Source organism: Stegostoma tigrinum, chromosome 9 (genome assembly GCF_030684315.1).
Source record: "Stegostoma tigrinum isolate sSteTig4 chromosome 9, sSteTig4.hap1, whole genome shotgun sequence".
NCBI lineage: Eukaryota > Metazoa > Chordata > Chondrichthyes > Orectolobiformes > Stegostomatidae > Stegostoma > Stegostoma tigrinum.
In genome coordinates this window covers 21,418,655-21,439,622 of record NC_081362.1, presented here as the reverse complement: position 1 = coordinate 21,439,622, position 20,968 = coordinate 21,418,655, and the positions used below count along the sequence as shown (strand labels likewise).

Below are 20,968 nucleotides of genomic sequence, written 5' to 3'. Positions count from 1 at the left end.
AATAGGGCTTTTACTATTAGTGGTAGGGCCTTGGGTAGTGTTGTAGACCAGAGTGACCTGCAGGAGCAGGTACATAATTCTTTGAAGTTTGCATCACATATACACAGGGTGGTTAGAAAGGCTTTTGGCACGCTTGCCTTCACTGATCAGTTCTTTAAGCATGGGAGTTGGGAAGTCATGTTGAGGTTGTACTGAACATCAGTGAGACCTCTTCTGGAATACAGTGTCCAGTTTTGGCCGCCCAGTTATAGGAACAATATCATTACATTGGAGAGGACTCAGAAGAAATTTACCAGGATGTTGCCATGTATGGAAGGTTTGAGCTATAAAGAAAGGATAAATAGGCTGGGACTGGGAGGGGGCTGACAGGTGATCTGATAGAAGTTCACAAAATAGTGAGAGGTATAGACAGAGTTAATGTTCATCGTCTTTTAACTAGGATAGGAGATTTCAAGACCAGTGGCATATTTTTATGGTGAGAGGCGAGAGATTTAAAAAAAGACACAAGGGACAATTTTTGCTTTTTTTTAAAAACGCAGGGGGTGCGGTTCGCCTGTGAATGAATTTCCTGAGGAAGTGGCATACGTGGGTACAATTTCAACATTTAAAAGACATTTGGAATAAGTACATGAATAGGAAAAGTCTGGACGGTTATGGGCCAGGAGCAGACAGGTGAGACTAGTGTAGTTGGGGATTATGTTTGGCATGGACTTGTTGGACCGAAGGGTGTGTTTCCGTGCTGTATGACTCAATGACAAAGTAGCAATTTTATTTTAAAATCTTGTTTAGACATCTCCTATAAATTGTACCTCAAGAAATCAGACTCCACACAGAAAAGAAGATCATTTTTTGCAGCAGTGAAGTTAATTTCTAGTAAGGAAAACTTCTACAGTATAGTTTTCTTGCTTGGGAATGGACAAGCTCTAGTTTACCTGGGGAATTAGTAGCTATACATCTGGCAAGTACAGCGAGTTGAAATCATTCCAGAATAGCTGCATAGCATTGTTCTGAAGAGACAAGGCAATGCAGACAACAATTGCTGACTTGCACTTCCAATTGCATAAATGTAGCTATCAAAAATGACAGTCCAATTTACACATCAACAGTGAAGTTATTTTTACAGCAAAAATTACATCCAATATTATTCAGTCTTTTATGTAATCAGGACGAACAGAACGACGACAGTTAGGGACAGGCAACAAACACTGACAAGCCAGTGATGTCCACATCTTATGAATGAATAAAAAAAAAGAACAAACAAAAGGAAGGAAAAGGACAAATCAAGTAGTTTCAAAGCTTGAGATTAATAAACTAATAGCAAATCTGAAACACTTTCCAAAAGGTGTTGAGTTATTGATCATTTCCATTTATTATTACAATATTCCAATTGCATATTTGAAACTTACAGTTAATCTCAGATCGTGTTCTTTCTTCTCTCACATTCCGGCTAGTGGACTGAATTCGATGAGGAACTGATATTGGTGGCTGAAGTGAAGAAAACAGTTAAAACTATTACCAGTGAGAATGGGAACTGCAGATGCTGGAGAATCCAAGATAACAAAGTGTGGAGCTGGATGAACACAGCAGGCCAAGCAGCATCTCAGCAGCACAAATGCTGACGTTTCGGGCCACCTCTGATGAAGGGTCTAGGCCCGAAACATCAGCTTTTGTGCTCCTGAAATGCTGCTTGGCCTGCTATGTTCATCCAGCTCCACATTTTGTTATCTAAAACTATTACCACATGGCTAAAGATTGGTTGCCTAGGATAATTTACACTTTTCTGCTTATTACACAAAAGGTTCAAAGAGATAATGATTTAAGTCTGGTTAGTATGTCTTTTTATTGAGCTGTTTTCCTGTAAAACACATGTTATTGAAGAAAAACAAGCATGCAAGGAATATCTCTTCCAATCTCTTGGTCATGCTATTTACATGATACACTTACTATTATGCAAAATAATTGCACATGTAAAGAAATAATTAACATACAGCTTATTTTACCACATTCCTTAACCTTTTTGAATACAATATACAGTAACCACTTGAGACTCTCTCTCACTCACACACACAAAGGAACAGGTGGTTTAAACTAGCATTTCTCACAGATTAACACTAACCCCTATTGATACTTGGTGCCTTTAATCAACTTTCACATTTAAAAATTCCTAGTTGATGGATGCCATGAGTTAATTTAGTCATAAAAACAGGTTGAAATATGACGCTATCTAGCAATACACTATAACTAGGTTAACAATCAGCTGAAACACATAGAAAAGGCAGAAAAATCTAACATCTAGCTTGATTTCATCATGCTGAAGCAAGTCCCAAATTCACTTTCTATAAACAACACCATAAGGTTACGAACAATTTGCCAAAAGTATCCAAGGACGCTTTCTAATTTAAGAAAAGGCCAAGATGAAAAGAATAAAAAGAATCAAGTTCTCCCATAGTTCAAATAGTTAAGGCAGAGAGGACCAGTTAGGTTCACATCCAGCATGTGCAGAGTTGACAAATTTTGGCCACTGATGGGAAGATCTGCAATTGGCTTCAATAGACCATGGCTCATCACCTTTGTCATCCAGTGATAAAAGTTAGAGGATATGCTGAGAAAGTACACAAGATACTGGATGACAAGACTGGGCTTGGCTGTCTCACCTTCCAGAGTCAAGTAATCTTTGTGATCCTCATTTACGTTGCTTACAGAAAATCAATGGGGACTTGACTAAGGTGTGACAACTAGCGCAACAGAGCCACATGTCAACAATGAATAAGTGTCACTGGAATAAGTAGGATGACGACTGATGAGAAAATAAGTCATCAAGACAAAAAGAATGGCAGCTGACAAATCTGATTGCGCCCTTACCCTTTTATTACAGTCCAGCTGTCAAAATATAATAGTTATTTACTGGCAAGGACTTAAAACTGGAAGTTAGCCTTTTAGCTATTTCTGTGCTCTAATCATAACATATAATTACAATTCAAACTGGATTGAAGTGATTCAGGGATTACACCATACACAACAACAGATTTCATTTAGATAACAATTAGTAGCTCCGATACATTATTGTGATTATGCTTAGTGATGTCAGTCACACTCAAATCAGTAATTGGAAATAACTAAGTTATTTGTGTTAACCAGGTTTTCAAAGGGTCAGCAATGTCTCACGCAATAAAAACGTTGAAAAACTGCCGAGTCATAGAACGGGTCTCTCAAAATGCAAGTTGAAAACTTTGCCAGTATATATTCAAAATCAAGTCACAGTAAAACAAACATTAATTTTTATCAGCACATTAAAATTAATAAATATTCTATACATTTTTCAAGGAGATTAAGACTGAATTTGTCCATATGCATTAATCCTGAACAATCTAGTGCTTCCATATTTGAAGAGTATCAGAAAGCTCTGAAAGCTTGTGATTTCAAATAAACCTGTTTGACGATAACCTGGAGTCATGGGTCTTCAGACTTTGCCGATATTGGGAGAAGGAAGCTTCAAACTAAAAACCTCACACTGAGACAGAAACTTGAATTTTGACATGTGGAGCAATCATAGATCCTAAACTACATCGTGAAAGAAAAAAATTCCAGGTCTCCAAGATAAAAGCAACTATTTACTCAGCAGTGCCATCAAATGCTAAGGTACAAAAAAAAAGCATCAGCTCTGAGCTGCCAACAAGGTGCAAGTTTGTTGTTGTTTGAGCTTAATAATACTGTATATGTGCAAATCGACAGAGTCAAAAAATGACTGACACTTTCAAGGATCTAAATTATGAATTACTTCATTACACAAATGTTTGAACTTTGCCCTCTTTGACATTCACCAATTACGAACTGATACATACAAAGCTCTCGATACCAGTTACCAAATTACGTTACGCATTCAATTCATTCCTAGCTGACCGTAACATTACTGAGGATAAAACTATTCCAGAAATGGCAATGTTCATGATATACCACAACAATTTGCTCAAAGCTTTTACAGAAGGGTAATTGTTTTGATGGAAAACTTGAGAACTCATTTTTAAAATCTATGTGGCACAATTTTTAAAAACAAGCAAATTTAGAATGTTCCATTTCACAAAGACTCTTGAGCAGGGTGCCAGACAACCCAACTTTATCACTTTTAGTAAGAAATTTCGCAGGGATTTTAGTCCAAATGCTTGAGCTTGCAGCAATCTTGTACAACTTACTCTGACATTATTAAATGAGTGTTAAGTTATCTGAATGATTAAATGTTGCATGGCTTTTTCACAAACTTAATTGTACCATATGTTGATGGTACAGCCCGGGGAAGGGCGGGGGGGACCAGACCTTGGCTTTTAATTGCATTTGGACTAAGCCTAACCCACCCCCCCAGCAGCCAAGGGCCCACATAGGCAGAATTAGGCCATTCAGCCCATTGAGTTTGCTCTGCCATTCAATCTTAGTTGATTTACTTCTCCCCCATATCCCTTGTACTCCTCACTAATCAAGAGCCTACTGATGTCTTAAATACAACCAATGTTTTAGCCTCTACAGGCTTCTGCACCAATGAGTTCCACAGATGAACCATCCTTTGGCTGAAGAAATTTCTCTCATCGCAGCTCTAAAGGGGCAGCCTTTCACTGAGGCTGCGTCCTCGTACATTTTCTCCTACTAGCAGAAACATCTTCTCCACGTCCATTCTATCCAGGACTGTCAATATTCTGTAAACTTCAAAGGAGATCCCCAGTTATCCTTCTAAATTTGGACAGAGGAGGGACAGTGTACATGATCTGTTTTGATTTCCACGTGCCACATAGGAGGCTGCGAAATAAGATAAGAGCCCATGGTATTAGGGGCAAGGTGCTGGCATGAATAGAGGATTGGCTGACTGACAGAAGGCAGAGGATGGGGAAAAAGATGTCTTCTTTTTAAGGATGGTAGCCAATAAATAGTGGAGTTCTGCAGGGGTCAGTATAGGGACCACACCTATTCACGTTATACATAAATAATCTGGATGAAGAAACCAAGGGCATTGTTGCTAAGTTTTCAGATTTTCAAAGCCTTTCACAATTCAGAAAATAGTCCACACCTCCATTCTTCCCACGAAAATGTATAACCTCACACCACAACACTGTATTCCACCTGTCTTTTCTTTGCCCAGTCGCCTAGGCTGTCTAAGTTCTTCTGCAGAATATAGTTCAGAATGCTGAAGGTTTGCGTGCAGATTCATTTGACAGTTAGGAACGCAAATGCAATGTTAACATTCATTTCAAGAGGGTGAAAATGTGAATCTGATCAGAGCGCATTTGGAATATTAAGCATTAAAACAGATCATTTACACTGTCTCTCCTTTGTCCAAATTTAGAAGGATAACTGGGGATCTGCTTTGAAGCTTACAGAATACTGACAGACCTGGAAAGAACTGACATGGAGAAGATGTTTCTATTAGTAGGAGAGACCTAGAATACAAGAGGACACAGCCTCAGTGAAAGATTGGCCCTTTAGAGCTGAGATGAGAGAAATTTCTTCAGCCAAAGGGTGGTAACATTCTTTGTTACCTCCTCAAAGAACGCTAATAGATTTGTAAAGCATGACCTTCATCCCTTGATGAAGCCATACTGACTTCGCCCCATTTCACCATGTACTTCCAAGTAGTCCACAATCTCATCCTTAGTAATGGGCTCTAAAATCTTGATAAAGAATTCTCAACCTGTAATCCCTTTTAAAAAAAAAAGAACTGGGAAGTGATGGCGGCCCAGTAATAGTATCACTGAGCTAGTAATCCAGGCGCAGGCTACTGATGTGACGCCAGCTGATGGAATTTAACTTCAATAGGTTAAAACTGGTCTCTCAATGGATTGAAACCATATTTATATGCTCCCAACACCACCAAAAGCATGCAAGTGCTGTTACTGGAAAAATTATTCTCTTCTGCACCGTCCATCTTGATCAGCTTCTTGTTCTCATAAATCCATCCATTTGGAATAAATATCTAAAACTGGTCCCAATAATGTAGAATTTAGACCAGTAAACAATGGTAAAGACTTAGAAATGAAAAGAACAGTGCCAGAAGTTTATTCTGCAGCCAGATGAAGAAATAGAAAGCTACCACAATTGAATCCTTTAGTTTTAGTTGACTCATGCAAATGGATAAATAGTGCAACTACAAGGAGTTTTGAACAAAGAAATGCCGTTGACATCAATATTAAATGGTATTTGTTGCCTTTTGGAGTATTCCTTGAGGAAATACAGCCTGGCACTACAAGCAATACTAAAATCCAAGTATGTCAACTGATGATGTGCAGGTTCATGTCTTGATGTCACAATTCACTGACCACTGCTTGCAGAGATATGTCAACTTCATCAAGTCCCAGTTGCAACACGGCTATACCTTTAGCTGCAGCACTGTAGTGATTTGTATTTTCAGGAAAGAGAAAAGAGGTAGGTCCAAACAAAACCAATACGTTGTACACCAATACTTGGCAACGTATCAAGTGCACCAAATTCCAGCTGGTCATGATCATAAAATGATGTCATCCTGCTAAATCCCATGGCGTTTACGTGGAATTAGTTGAGATTGATGAACAACATATTGTGTGGTGATTTTGAAACAGCTGATAAATATTTAGTATTTCTAAAACAGCATTTTTTAAAAATTTTATTCAAATGTTTACAGTGGGTCTCATTTATGATCAACTTTTAAGAAAATCAAATACCATAAGTGCCAATGACACTCATATCGCAACTCATTCATTGCAAACTTAAAATCATTATAGTTAAACCAACAAAATTATGAACATTTTTTCCTGTCTGACTATAACAATAAGCAGATTCCTGAATACGCATTTCTTTAAGTTACAAAAGACGGCTATTACTTTGTTCAGAACAATTACAGCCTTCCCAAAGAATATTAATTATGATTTAAAGAAACTATAAATCTACTCTCCTACTTTGCTCCACACCTTTAATGAGTTTGATAAATAGTTGTTCAAGGCTACGTATTTTTAGGTAGATGACACCATATTCGAATTAAACATTTGCTCCCACCCCTAAAATTAAGTGTTTGTTTTGAGACGGACCCACTATTTATCCAGTATTGACTTTGGAGTCTAAACACAAGTGTTTAGACTCCAAAGTCAATACTGGATAAATATCTACCTAATTAATAATGCTGATCATTGCTTAAATACATCAGTATGTCAAACTCATTACACATACATTCTAATCTAAGCACAGTAATAAAATCTTAGCAATATTTGAAAGCCGACATACCGATCACATTTCATCTGTATGCAATGGATTATTATGGTTACAAACTTTAATATAAACATACTATGTAGTCCTAGTGAGACTTTAAGCTTTAGATAATGATTTTGCTGATTAGGATTATTTTAAGTTTTAATTAGTTGAGATTGTGCGTGTACTTTTTCACCTTTTTCTAAATGAAGCAAATGGATGGTAGTGCGGTGAGTACCAAGCTTTTGCAGGTGATAAAAAAAATTTTTTGCTGCAACAGAGCTAGTTAAAAGCATGGTCATAACTATTTGTCCATTGTAAGCGACAGAAAGAACTCCTGAATGAATGGATTAGAAGGATGATTTTGCGTTTTAAAACAACTGTATATCTGCATTAAGAGGCCAGCTACAGTATTAGCCAAATAAGCAAATGTACAGCCAAGGTTAATGGGATGCTTTGCTGGATATCAAAGTACCTTCGAATGAGCAGCAAAACGTGAGACTCGGCGTGCAAGAGGAGGAGAAGCAGGAGAAAAGATCCCTAAAAACTTAAGCTGAGTTGGGGAACAGAAAAAAAAAAGAAAACCACAATAAGAGGATGTGAATTCATCTATGGATAAAATGGAGTACGTCAAAAACAAATGAGTGGATGCTATCTAAATTCACAATTTAAATAGTAGATTTCACATTCATGATTTCTAAAACATTAACTACATATATAACATAACTGAACACCAACATCATGCATGAATCAGACAAATATACGGCATTTTGTGACAAGACTTGTATTTCCATAGATGTATAAACAGTTAAATAAATGGCCTAAAACACAGACAAATTTTAGATACATCTCCGTACACAAGAAATATACCACATAAAATTTCATCTTAGAAACTTACAATGCAATTTTTGGTGAAATGTGATTTGGTAGAAGGGCCCTGTAAAACACCTAATTATGAAGTACAAAAATTTAAAATCAAGACAGTCAAATCTGCCTTATTCTCAAAGACATATTAGGTTAAAACTGGGCTTTAAGGTTTTTTTAAACGGAAATCTGCAGAGGAGGCTGCCAGATTTTCCCTTTTCCAGTCCAAAAGAGGTTGCAGTTAAAAACCTCAATTTATGAATTTTGAACCTTGTCATCACATGATTAGCTCAAACTAGATTGAAGCAGCAAATTCTAGGTGTAACCTTTTATCCTAGTTCCAAAAAAATTAGATGTTACTAGATCAGCAAGGTTTTCCATGAACCCAATGGATCAAATAATGAGCACAAGACAAAAGCCGAAAACAAAATTTAACTTTTAAGAAAGAAGTCTCCCAACTATTTCAGACACATTGAAGCCTGCTCTGAAATATTAGTTGTAGAGGACTTTTCCATAAACAAAGCACAATGAATTCCAAATTTACTGGAATATACAGGATTAGATTTGCTGTGCATTTACTAGGGCAAAAATAAGGAAACAACAAGCTGATCTATCTTAATTTTAAGATCATCACTTAATATAAAGATGCAAGGCGCTCAATGTATAATCAAAATAGTCTTGATTCTTTGGAAGTATTGGCCAATTTATGAATCATTTACTTGTGAAAAATCAATCTTGTTGCTGCCTGATTTTGATGATAAATGTATAAGGTTCTAGGCAAACCCCAGGCAAAAGAATCAGAAGGGAGGGGAGTTTCTTTTTTTTGTGAAGCAATTCACGTTAAGGATTTGGGGGTGTTCCAGCTTTAAGGAAATCTGTCAATATCACCAGTTTCAACCTGAGCAAGGAAATGATGCTGATATTAGCAGAATCATCTTGCATAATTAAATCATATTCTGAGTCCAAATATTAGCATTCTATGTTGGCGTTAGTGGCTTCATCATGCACTACCACAAATCCACAGGAGGAAAGTTTATCTATACAGTTGAAATTTAAAGAATACAAATCGCAAATAAAACGTCTGAGCAGCAAGACTGGAAAAATGGAAAAAGCTAAAGGGATTTTGCATGGTTTTATTCCGCAAAGAATAATGGCTACAGTAAACTGCATTGATAATTTTTGTAAAATTATTAAGCTCCTGCACTACAGTCCATTTAGATTCTCTTTCCCCAACTCATTCACACCGGTCATGTTGGCATGCTTCCCACTTCAGTGCCTTTAGTCTTAAATTGACTTACTAAAATACATCAAGCATCTACTTTTGTTCTAATTGTTCTGAAGGAATCAAGTTATGCAGCACATTGTAAACAAGAGTTCCTGAGATATGCAAGGCTACCCATCATGCAAAACAGCTAGCATAATGGGGGTCTAACTTGACAAAACCACACTGAACTCCTTTTGAAGTATTTCATTGTTTTGTCACTAAACCTCGTAACCAATTAGCTCACGTGCCCCATATATAAAAAAGATAGATTACAAGTTATGGAAGCAGTGGTTACGGAAGGAATATAGGTAAGGACACCAAAATTCTCCGTGTTATTAGGTCTTTTAAATCCACTTTGGGTATGTACATGTGCATTTTTTTGGGGAGGGGGGTGGCAATCATAATTCCTTCAAAAGAACTCACCATTCCTTCAGTATATTACAGATGCAGCAGCCAATGTTATATGCTCAATCCTTTCTGATTCAAAGGCATGTATTAATAATTGAATGAAACTTGATGTGAAGGCAAGAGTTAATGTCAACTTGATATAGAACTTAATGTATAGATTATAGAACTTAATGTATAGATCACGCAACAAAGGCGGGAATTAAAGAAACTCAAAATGGCAAATGCAAGTTGACAAACACAACAGGACCACAAGGGAACATTTTATTAAATACGTTTTCATACATTTTGACTGTAAATTTCAACATCCTAGATGCCACTCAGAACATCAAGTTTCTACTCATGCCAATTTAATTTTGACAAAATATTAAACATTCAGAATGTGTGTCACTAGGCTTCAAATGTGTTACAAATCAACACATTCTCATGTTAGCAATTTAGAGTTCTTCCTGTATTAGATCAGAATTTTTTTGACAGTAACAGAAAAAAAAGAGGGGGTGTAACTGGATTCTTCCAACATTCATCTGTGGGTTGAATTACAAAAACGAACGCAGTTTCGATCAAGCAATTGTTTTCCTAACTTCTACTGTTTTGACTGAATTTACTTATATGAAGAAGGTGGCAATGGAACTTGTTCCAATTCAGCAAGAGGAGGTTTGTGTACTGCAGCATCAGAATACTCATTATATTTAAACTGCTTAGTAAAATCAAAGGTTTTTGGTTAATTATCCAAAATAGATGAATACAATTAGCAGTGAGACACCAGCAGGAAGTATAAAAGAGGATGCAGCAGGAACACCCAAAAATAAGCAAAATCAATGGGAACTATAAGACCACGATGGTAGCAGCAACAGCCAAGACAGAGATACTGGTAGGGAGCATTAGAGTGGTGGCAAAGCAGTGTGTGAGAGTACAGAATGAAACTAACAAGAAGCTTAAGAGGCAGCAGCAATGAGAGCAAGAACAGAACCAAGACCAATGGGAAGCATGAGAGAGTGTGCCAGCAACACAGCATGAGCATAAAACAGTGGATGAGAATGCAGAATCCGCGAAGCGATCTGTTAAGTGAGTAGACAAAAATTTTGTCGATGGCATATAAAGTGGGAAAGTTGAAGCTGACCATCTTGTGAGGTAAACACTTTGGCAGATTTTCAGAAATGAGACACTACAGAATGATTTAGGCGTCCTCAAAAATGAATCAAAGTTAATACACAGCTACAGCAAATAATTAAGGTGGCAAATAAAATGTTGTCCACTATTGCAAGTGAGATGGATCCTAAAAGTAGTGGAGCATTATTACAACTGTACAGGGCATTAGTGAGACAATACCAAAAGTATTAAATGCCATTTTCGCCCCCTTACTTAAAGGGAGATAAAACTTGCATATCAGAAGTAGTTCAAGACCATAAGACATAGGAGTGGAAGGAAGGCCATTCGGCCCATCAAGTCCACACCGCAATTTAATCATGGCTGGTGGGCATTTCAACTCCACTTACCCACACTCTCCCCATAGCCCTTAATTCCTTGCGAGATCCAGCAGAGATTAACACGGATGATCCCTGGAATGGTAGGTTTAATGTACAATGAACTGCTGAGGATCCTGGGATTGTATTCATTAGAGTTTAGAAGGTTGAGGGGAGATCTAATAGAAACTTACAAGATAGTGCATGGCTTAGAAAGGGTGCATGCTGGGAAGCTGTTTCCGTTAGGTGGGGAGACTAGGAACCGTGGGCACAGCCTTGGAATTTGAGCGGGTAAATTTAAAACGGAAATGAGGAGACACTTCTTCAGCCAGAGTGTGGTGGGCCTGTGGAATTCGTTGCCACGGAGCGCAGTGGAGGCCGGGACATTAAATGTCTTCAATGCAGAAATTGAGAAATTCTTGATCTCACAAGGAATTATGGGCTACGGGGAGAGTGCAGGGAAGTGGAGTTGAAATGCCCACCAGCCATGATTAAATGGTAGAGTGGACTCAAAGGGCCGAATGGTCCTACTTCCACTCCTATGTCTTATGGTGTTATGGGCTTATCAAGAAATTATTCAAAGAAGAATCAGAAAGCTGATTCCTAAGGTGAAGTCGTTGGTTTGAGGGAAGGTTAAGCAGGTTGGGCCTATAGTCACTGGAGTTCAGAAGAATGAAGGGTCATCTTATTTAAACAAATCAGATTTGAGGAGGCTTGAAGAGTAGATGCTCAAAGAATGTTTCCTCTCATTTGGAAAAGTATAGACCTAGGTAACAGTTCAAAAATAAGAGGTTACGTAGTTTTAACTGAGGTAAGGAGATATTTCTTCTTTCAGGACGACTGGAATTCTCCTCCACATAGAATGGAGGTGGTGGACGACTGAATATATTCAAAGCTCAGTTAGATAATTTTGCTTAATAAGAGAATTGAGTTATGGTGGCAGGCATGAAAGGAGGCAAGACTAGAATCAGATCAGCTCTGATTTTACTGAATGGTGTCACAGGCTTGAGGTGCCAAATGGTCTATCATAGAACATAGAGCTGCACACCAGAGTAAGGGGCCCTTCAGCCCATGATGTTGTGTCAAACATGACGCTAAATTAAACTAATCCCTTCTATCTGCCCTTGGTCCATATCCCTCCATTCCTTGCACGTTCACGTGCTTATCTAAAAATCTCTTAAACATCCCAATCGTATTTGCCTCCAGCACCACCCCAGCAGCGTGTTCCAGACTCCTACCACTCTTTGTATACAAACAAACTGCCCCTCACATTTCCTTTGAACCTCTCCCCTCTCAACTTAAATGCATGCCTCCTAGTTTTAGACTTTTCAACTCTGGGAAAAAGATTCCAACCATCAACCCTATCTATGTATCTCATAATTTTATAGACTTCTATCAAGTCTCCCCTCAGCTTCCAACACTTCAGAGAAAACAATCCAAGTTTTTCTAGCTTCTCTTTATAGCTCATACCCTCATCTAGGCAGCAGCCTGATAAATCTCTTCTGCACCCTCTCCAAAGCCTCTGACATCCTTTCCGTTATGTGGTGACCAGAACTGAATGTAATACTTGGCCTAACCAAAGTTTTATAAAGCTGCCACATGACATCCTGACTCTTGTACTCAATTTTCTGACCAATAATGGCAAGCATGTCATGCATCTACCACCTTATTTACTGGAGTGGTCACTTTCAGGAGCTATGGACTTAAACCTCAAGATCCCTCTGGGCATCAACACTGTTCAGGGACCTGCCAACATTTCATCGCCCAAAGTGCAGCACCTCACACTTACCTGGAATAAACTCCATCTGCCATTTCTCTGCCCATATCTGCAACTGATTTATGTTCTGCTGCATCCTTTGAAAACCTTCTACACTATCCACAACTCCACCGATCTTTGTACCATCTGCAAACTCACTAACCCACCGACCTACATTTTCATCCAAGTCATTTCTATATATCACAAACAGCACACGTTCTAGTACAGATCCACTAGTCACAGACCTCCATCCAGAAAAAGCACCTTTCCACCACTGCCCTCTACATTCTATGGGCAAGCTAATTCTGAATCCAAACACCAAGTCACCATGGATCCTATGCATCTTAACCTTCTGGATGAATCTACCCTCAGGGACCTTGTGATAAACCTTACTAAAATCCATGTAGATAACATCCACTACTCGTAATCATCTCTGAATTTTTTGAGGAGGTGACAATCAAGTTAGTGAGACATGACCTGCCCTGTACAAAGCCATGTTTACGGTCTCTAATTGGCCATGATTTTCAAAACGTGTATAAATCCTATCCCTAAGAATTCTCTCCAATGGCTTCCCAACCACCAATGTGAGACTCACCAGTTTCCTGGATTATCCCTATTATCCATGTTGAACAGAGGAACAACATTACCTATTCGCCAGTCCTCCAGGACCTGTTCAGTAGCTAATGAAGATACAAAGATCTTGGTCAAGGCACCAGCAATCTCCTCTCTTGCCCCTCTCAATAATGTGAGATGGACATCATTAGGCCCTGGGGCCTTATCCGCCTCAATGCTCTTCAAGAGACCCAACACCACTTCTTTTTCAAAATGCCCTAGCATATTACCAGCTCCACACAAACCTCATTATCCCTATATCCTTCTGCTGGTGAATACTGATGCAAAGCACTTATTTAGGATCTCACCCACATCATCTGCCTCCGAGCAAAAGTCCCCTCCTTAATCCATGTGTGGTCCTAGTTATCCTCTTATTTATAACGTATAGAATGCCTTGGGATTCTCTTAAACCCCATTTGCTAAGATCATTTCATGGCTCCTGCTTGCTCTCCTAATTTCCTGCTCGAGTTCTTTCTTGCTTTCTTTACATTCATGGGGCCGGTCTGATTTTAGCTCCCCAAACCTTGTGTATGCTTTCTTTTCCCTTCTGACTAAATTTATAACCTCCCCGATTGTCCAGGGATCCCTTACCTTGCCATCCTTGCCCTTCCTCCTTACTGGAACATGCAAGTCCTGAACTCCCATCAGCAGGTCTTTAAATAATTCTTCAGTTCAAATATGGACTTGCCTGATAACAGCTCCTCCTAATTAACACACTGTAGTCCTGCCTAATACTGATGCAATTTGCCCTCCCCCAACATAGTACCTTGCCACAAGGACTTGACTTATTCTTTTTCATTGCTATCTTATAACTTAGGAGCTGTGTTCACTGTTTCCAAAATGCTCTCCCACTCAAATGTCAGTCACCTGGCCAGACTCATTACCCAGTACAAGGTCCAACATGGCCTCTCCTCGAGGGGGAGTTAAAACGGTTGGCAACTGGAAGGTTTTGTTGACTATAGCGTATAGAGGGAAATGCTTCACGAATCGGTCATCAAGTCTGCGTTTGGTCTCACCGATGTAGAGGAGAGCACAGCGGGAGCAACAAAAACAGGTTGGAGGGTGTACAGGTGAATCCCTGTCATATTTGGAAAGATTATCTGCGGCCTTGAACGGAGGTGAAAGGGGAGGTGTAGCATCTCCCAGGTGTGGTGGGGTTAGTGGGGAATGTGGAGCGGATGAGGGAGTTGCAGAGTGAGCATTCCCTACGAAAGGCAGATAGGGGCGGGGAGGGAAATATCTCTTTGGTTGGATTGCAGGCGCCAGGAGCGGCAGACGCTGATGTTGCCGAAGGGTGATGAAGGGCGTAAACCCAACACATCGACTTTCATTCTCCTCTGATTCTGCCTGAACTGTTGTTTTCCTCCAGCTCCACACTGTATTGACTTCGACTTCAAGAATGACTGATCATCACTGGAAACTCTTTCCTTCGCTAACTAGGGCAGAAGGAAGCCACATTCTTCAGGAAATTCTAAACTTAGTAGATGCAACCTACAAATGGGCAACCAAATCATCTTATTAAAATCACAAATATAGATAATAAACTTTAATGGAGTCAAGCCCTCAATCTTGGCAACTTAAGCTAAAGCAAGGATCTACAGAACACTCAATACCAATAAGAGAAATAATGGAAATTCTACTGAAGAGGGGGGGAAAAAAGGCAGGAAAGCATAAGAGTCGTACAGCATGGAAACAGACCTTCAATCCAACTCATCCATGCTCACCAGGTTTCCCAAATTAAACTGTAAAAACTACAATGAATAATTAACATGAGTTTCAAAAGGAAAAATCTTGCTTGGCCAACCTCACTGAGGAAATGGCAAAGAGCAGACAAGGACAATACCTTCAATCGGGTACAGTGTGATAGGATCAAGTCCACAGCATACAATCAGGGAACAAAAAGCAAAACAGATAGCTGACTATCTGCAACTGGTATGTGTAGGCCACCTTTAGGAGCATTATAAAACAATATATGGCATCTAGGCATTAAAGGCAACATTAGGTCAGGAAACCAAAGCACAAGTTTCAAGCAGTATCTTAACAGGAGGAAACAGAGGTAGAGGTAAAAAGAGGTGTAGGGTGGAAAGGCATGGCTACAAATTGCAGAACGTTAACAATTGGGAACGCACAAGAGGGCAGAGGCAACGCAGTTATCTTAAGAGAACTGCAGTGTAGGAGGGGATTTGAAATTGACGGGGGCAAGACCACACAGAAATTTGGAAAAGGTTGAGTGTTTTAAGATCAACATGTTGCTTAATTAGAAGCTAATTAGATCATCGAACACAGAGGTGATGGGGAACAGAACTTGCTACAAGTTAAGATGTGGGCAACACGGTTTTGGATAACTAAGTTCATGGAGGGTAGAATGCAAGAAATTAGCCAAGAGAGCTTTAGAAAATTTGAGTACACAAATAAAAAAGGGACAATTCAGCAGCAGGACAGCCCGGAGTGCGTGAAGTCAAACAACGTTGCTGAGATGCTTTTTGTGACAGTATGAATAAAGTTAAAATTTCATCTCTGGTTTAATTACAACACCAAATAGACTGACTAAACTTCAGACAGTTGGCAACAAAAGGGGTGGTGTGGGTTGCTGGTCAACAGAGTTTGAAGTGGGATCCAAATATAATGGCTTTATAGAATCATAAAGTCCCTACAGTGTAGATAGAGGCCATTTGGCCTATCAAGTCTGCACTAATCCTCTGAAAAGCATCTACGCTATCCCCGTAACTCCACAACCTTCAAATCTTTGTCCGTGGGAGGAAACCACAGCACTTGGCGGAAACCCATCCAGACACAGAGAGAACGTGCAAATTCCATACAGACAGCCCAAGGCTCAAACCTGGTCCCTGCAGCTGAGGGGCAGCAATGTTAACCACTTAACCACCACTTCAGTCTTCCCATTTCAGGGATGTGTCGATTAGGTGAGTTATAGGGGAAATGGATCTGGGTAGGATGCTGAGTGTTGGTGTGGACTTGCTGGGCCCAAGGGCCCATTTCCACACAGTACGGATTCAATGAAAAAAAAATTGAATCAGAAGAAATTTCTGCTCATCCAGAATCGGATGATAGCTATGCCTGGTAAACTATCAACAGTAAAGGGAGTTGAGAGAGGTGGTGGCGAGGTAGACATGAGTGCTGTCAGTGTACATATCAGATTTATGCTGCCATTCAGACTGTAAAGGAACAACGTATTTTTCCTGGATAACACACTGTGAAGCTGGACGAACACAGCGTGCCAAGCAGCATCGGCAGTTCCTACTAGCTCCGTGACAACATATTTTTCCTTTCTGGACTGTAAACTGCAATGAAGGCCAGACATTGGTACATAACTGAAATATCAGGAGAGTTTTGCAAGTTTGAAAAATCAAGTGGAGCACATTAAAGCTGTTCAAGACAACACCACAATTGGAACAGTGAGATTGTTACAGTGTTGAGTCAGAGCAGGACCAGGTGTTTGGGTTAAGGAAAAGATGCCAGATAACAATCCTGACTGATGCAGTGACAGTTTGTTAGAGACTGCTGGGAGCAACACAACTGGAACCATCCAGAGCCAACAAGCAGAAATTACTGCTCTCCCTTCTGTGTGACTGAAAAGACAGACAAACCAAAAGTCTTCAGAAAGAATTTTAAACACAAGACAACGACCAAACTGAAGAACGTCCGTCATTCTACAATCAACAATGTCATCATTTCTAAATCAAAAGAATTGAGACATACAACTTAACCCGTCTGCGAGACCTGGAACTTTCATCTTAAGAATTTTACTTTCCTCGTGCATATCACATCTACCTTCCACCAGGCACATCCCTGTCGCCTCTATTTATTTCTCAGTTTCCTTCCCCGTCGCCAGTCTTGTTGAAGTGTCTAGGCCCAAAACGTCAACTCTCCTACTCCTCTGATGCTGCCTGACCTGTGTTCCTCCAGCTGCACTCTGTATTGACAGTGGACCAAAGGCTTCTTTATGCATGACAACAATTCTGTGATTCATCACAGTCTCCTTTTCAGTCGCTCCTCTTACCTTAGGAATGTTAATTCTCAGGTTAAAGCACCACATTTCAGCTCGCTCTGGTGAGAAAGCTCTATGACCCTTTGGGACCATGGGAACTTTACCCTCGCCACCAGTGAAGTAATCAGTGTTCAAACAAAACAATAAGTCTTTGCTGTCTTTTGCCTTTGAACAGATTGCCAATGGAGATCCTGTTTCAAGCTTTACATGTTCCACCTATCCTTGATGGTGGTTTTAAACACCCAGTCTCAGTTAGCAAGTGAATACAAAACACTAGTTTCAATTTCTGATACTAGTTTGTGTGCTTTAATCAATCACCTTTCATAATGTGTAGATTTATGCATTCTCATATTTGTACAGACAACATCATACACTTATTCCAAATAAACATAAGGCAATTTTTTTCCCCAAAGACAGTAATAAATTGTCATATTTTAAATTATTTATTTCCTCGCTCTTTTATTTCTTTGTACCAATTGCCAGCACACCACCTTAGCAACAACAGTCTAGTTGAGCATTCCAATAATACTTCAGTCATATATGTTTCATAATCATTGCCAATTTATAAATATAATCCTCATTGCACCCACATAAATTTGAAGAAATGCTTAAAATATTAAAGCACATGTAGTTCAATTTTTGTGCTGTACGTCAAAAGGTGTTCAGCATGGTTAAATGACCTAAATGATCAAAAGAACAAAGGCTAAGTATTGGAAGAAAAAAGGCACTATCGCACCATTAACTTAGCTGTTTCAAATGGACTGTGCACAAGTTATTTTAGAACACTCATTCTAAGTTATGTAATCGCAACACAGGAAGCCGACAGCGGGGGAGAAAAAACTTCAAAACTTAATATGACTACGCATCCTCTAATATCATTGCTGTGATGGTTTCCCACTTTCAAAAGAAATCACACAGATTAGAAACTCGCAAATACATGGTGGGTTGAAAGAACTTGTCTTCCGCTGTATTGTTCTATGTTCTAGTTTGATTTTAGATTGAACTCTAGATTAACAATTGACACTTGACAACTGACAGCATACAAGTTGGAATATTTTCATTTGCGATACCCATGCTTTTAAATTGGGATATTCCTTTTCTTTATAAAAGTGGATGCACGTTCTTACATGGAATCTAAACACACATTTCAGGCATTCATGAAAAACAGCATTTACCATTAAACAAACATTCCAAATTAGAGCAACTGCACTGTATTTAAACTGATGGTTTTTTGTTTTCCCATTGTTTTATTCTAGGTTAATAGTTCTATTAAATTAATCCCAAAGCTACTTAGATACAAAGACAACTTCGATAAAGAGAACACAAAGCAGAAACTCAAATATGGAAACAAAATATATTTTACCTCAGGATCATCATCATCAACATCATGATAACTGGAATGATCTGGGTTGTTCAACTTATCAAGCAATTCTATAGCGAGTGTACGATTCAAAGACTGTGCCACAAATGGGTGCTAAAAGAAAATTAAAAGTATAAGAGAATTATTTAAATGTTAGCGCTCACAAAAAAATAAAATCATAAAATGTACTATACTTGCCTGCAATAACTTTTCAGCAGTAGGTCTTTTTTTAGGATTTTTAGTGAGCGCCAATTTTACAAACTGATGAAAATTAGTTGACCTGAAAGAGTAACAATCTATAATGAATCAACTGAGAAGCTGGACAGATCTAAAATAGTCAAATAAATGTCTAAATAATTGATACCATTTTATCTTGTCCTTCAACTTCGGAGGCTGGAAGTTGCTCTTTGTCATCAAAAACAAAGCCCTATAAAGGAAAAAGAAATCAGTCAGCCATGTAAATTATTTTTTGTACATATTATATATTCATTCACAAGATGAGGGTGTCACAGGGTAGGGCCAGCATTCATTGCCCATCCTTAATTGCCCAGAGGGCAGTTAAGAGACAACCACATTTACTGTTGGTCTGCAAGCCAGATCAGGCAAGGATGGTAGCTTCCTTCCCTAAAGGACATTAATGAACCAGGTTTTTCTGACAATTGACAATGTACTCATGGTCATTAGACAGTTAATTCCAGATTTTTATTGAATTCAGTCTCCAACATCTGCCATTGCGGAATTCAAAATGTTATAAAATAAAAACTGAAAGAACTGCAGATGCTGTAAATCAGGAGCAAAAACAGAAGTTGCTGGAAAAGCTCAGCAGGTCTGGCAGAATCTGTAAAGTAAAAAACAGAGTTAACATTTCAGTTCCAATGACCCTTCCTCAGAACTGGGATGTGAACGCATCAAGTTCTGAGGAAGGGTCACCGGACCCAAAACGTTAACACTGTTTTTTTCCCTTCACAGATGTTTGCAGACCTGCTGAGCTATTTTTAGCAACTTATGTTTTGGCGCCCAAAACATTATTTGGGTCTCTGGATTAACAGTCTAGCAATAATACTGCCAAGTCCATTGTCTCCTGGAATTATATAAATAAATGATAAGACATAACTAATAAATGCCTGTAAATCACAACCGTCAGGCAGCATCCATGGAGAGAGCGCAAGCTAACTTTTCAAGTCTAAATGATTCTCCTTGCTCTCTCTCCATGGATGCTGCCTGACCTGCTGCGATTTCTAGCATTTTTTGTTTTCAGTACAGATTCCAGCATCTACAGTAATTTGTTCCTAATAAATGGAATAATAAGTATGCTTAAGTATAGAAGTGTGAAATTTGACTGTTCACAACCTGATTTGACCAAATTGAAGTGAATGAAGTGAGGAACTATTAAAAACCAAAAGAACTGCAGATGCTTTAAATCAGGAACAAAAACAAATTTTCCAGTTATCATGATGTTGATGATGATGATCCTGAGGTTAAATCTGCTGGAAAGGCTCAGCAGGTCTGGCACCATCTGTAAAGTAAAAAAAGGAGTTAACATTTCAGGTCCCGTGATCTTTCCTCAGTGTATGCGAGGAACAATTACCCTGATTAGACATCTCCCATAGATCATTTTTCTTACCATCTTTATCATTCCTTTTCCCCTTTAGGTTAATTCATCAACAGCATCCATCAATAATATAATTGTTAATGATTTTTCTTTAGGTTTCTTCACTCATGCAAAACTTTTACATATTCATTCACCCCTCCAGATTGCTTTCCCCTGCCCAGAATTTTGCTTCTGCTTGTTTTCCTTCATCTATTATTCTCGTGTTTCATATCTTGTCCTTAACTACTAATTTTTTTTTCAATTATCCTTATTCATTCTAGCTTTACTATTGTTCTTTGTCACTCAAAGATAAAATAAGTATACACCTGCTAGCAGTTCATGTCATGCTTCTCATCTCTCCCAAATATGTTCTCCTGTACTCTGCTTACTCCATTTTATTCCTATCTAGTTGTTTTTGCTGAATTCACATGCAAGGGCTCCCAACAG

The 20,968-nt window shown here is 38.9% G+C and overlaps 1 protein-coding gene across 12 annotated transcripts in view; it reads right to left on the bottom strand.

Annotated features, from left to right (window-relative positions):
- Window positions 1–20,968, bottom strand: part of map4k3a (mitogen-activated protein kinase kinase kinase kinase 3a) — a 229,454-nt gene that overhangs the window by 88,158 nt on the left and 120,328 nt on the right. For 8 of the 12 annotated variants that reach the window (XM_048536080.2, XM_048536081.2, XM_059648405.1 and 5 more), the window contains exons 10-14: window positions 19,295–19,357; window positions 19,129–19,210; window positions 18,934–19,044; window positions 7,676–7,753; window positions 1,407–1,485 (exon numbers count right to left, since the gene is read on the bottom strand). In XM_048536080.2, coding sequence (XP_048392037.1) covers window positions 1,407–1,485; window positions 7,676–7,753; window positions 18,934–19,044; window positions 19,129–19,210; window positions 19,295–19,357 — 413 coding nt within the window. The remainder of the gene's footprint in view (window positions 1–1,406; window positions 1,486–7,675; window positions 7,754–18,933; window positions 19,045–19,128; window positions 19,211–19,294; window positions 19,358–20,968) is intronic. The other 4 variants (XM_048536083.2, XM_048536084.2, XM_048536086.2 and 1 more) reach the window with 1 other exon arrangement.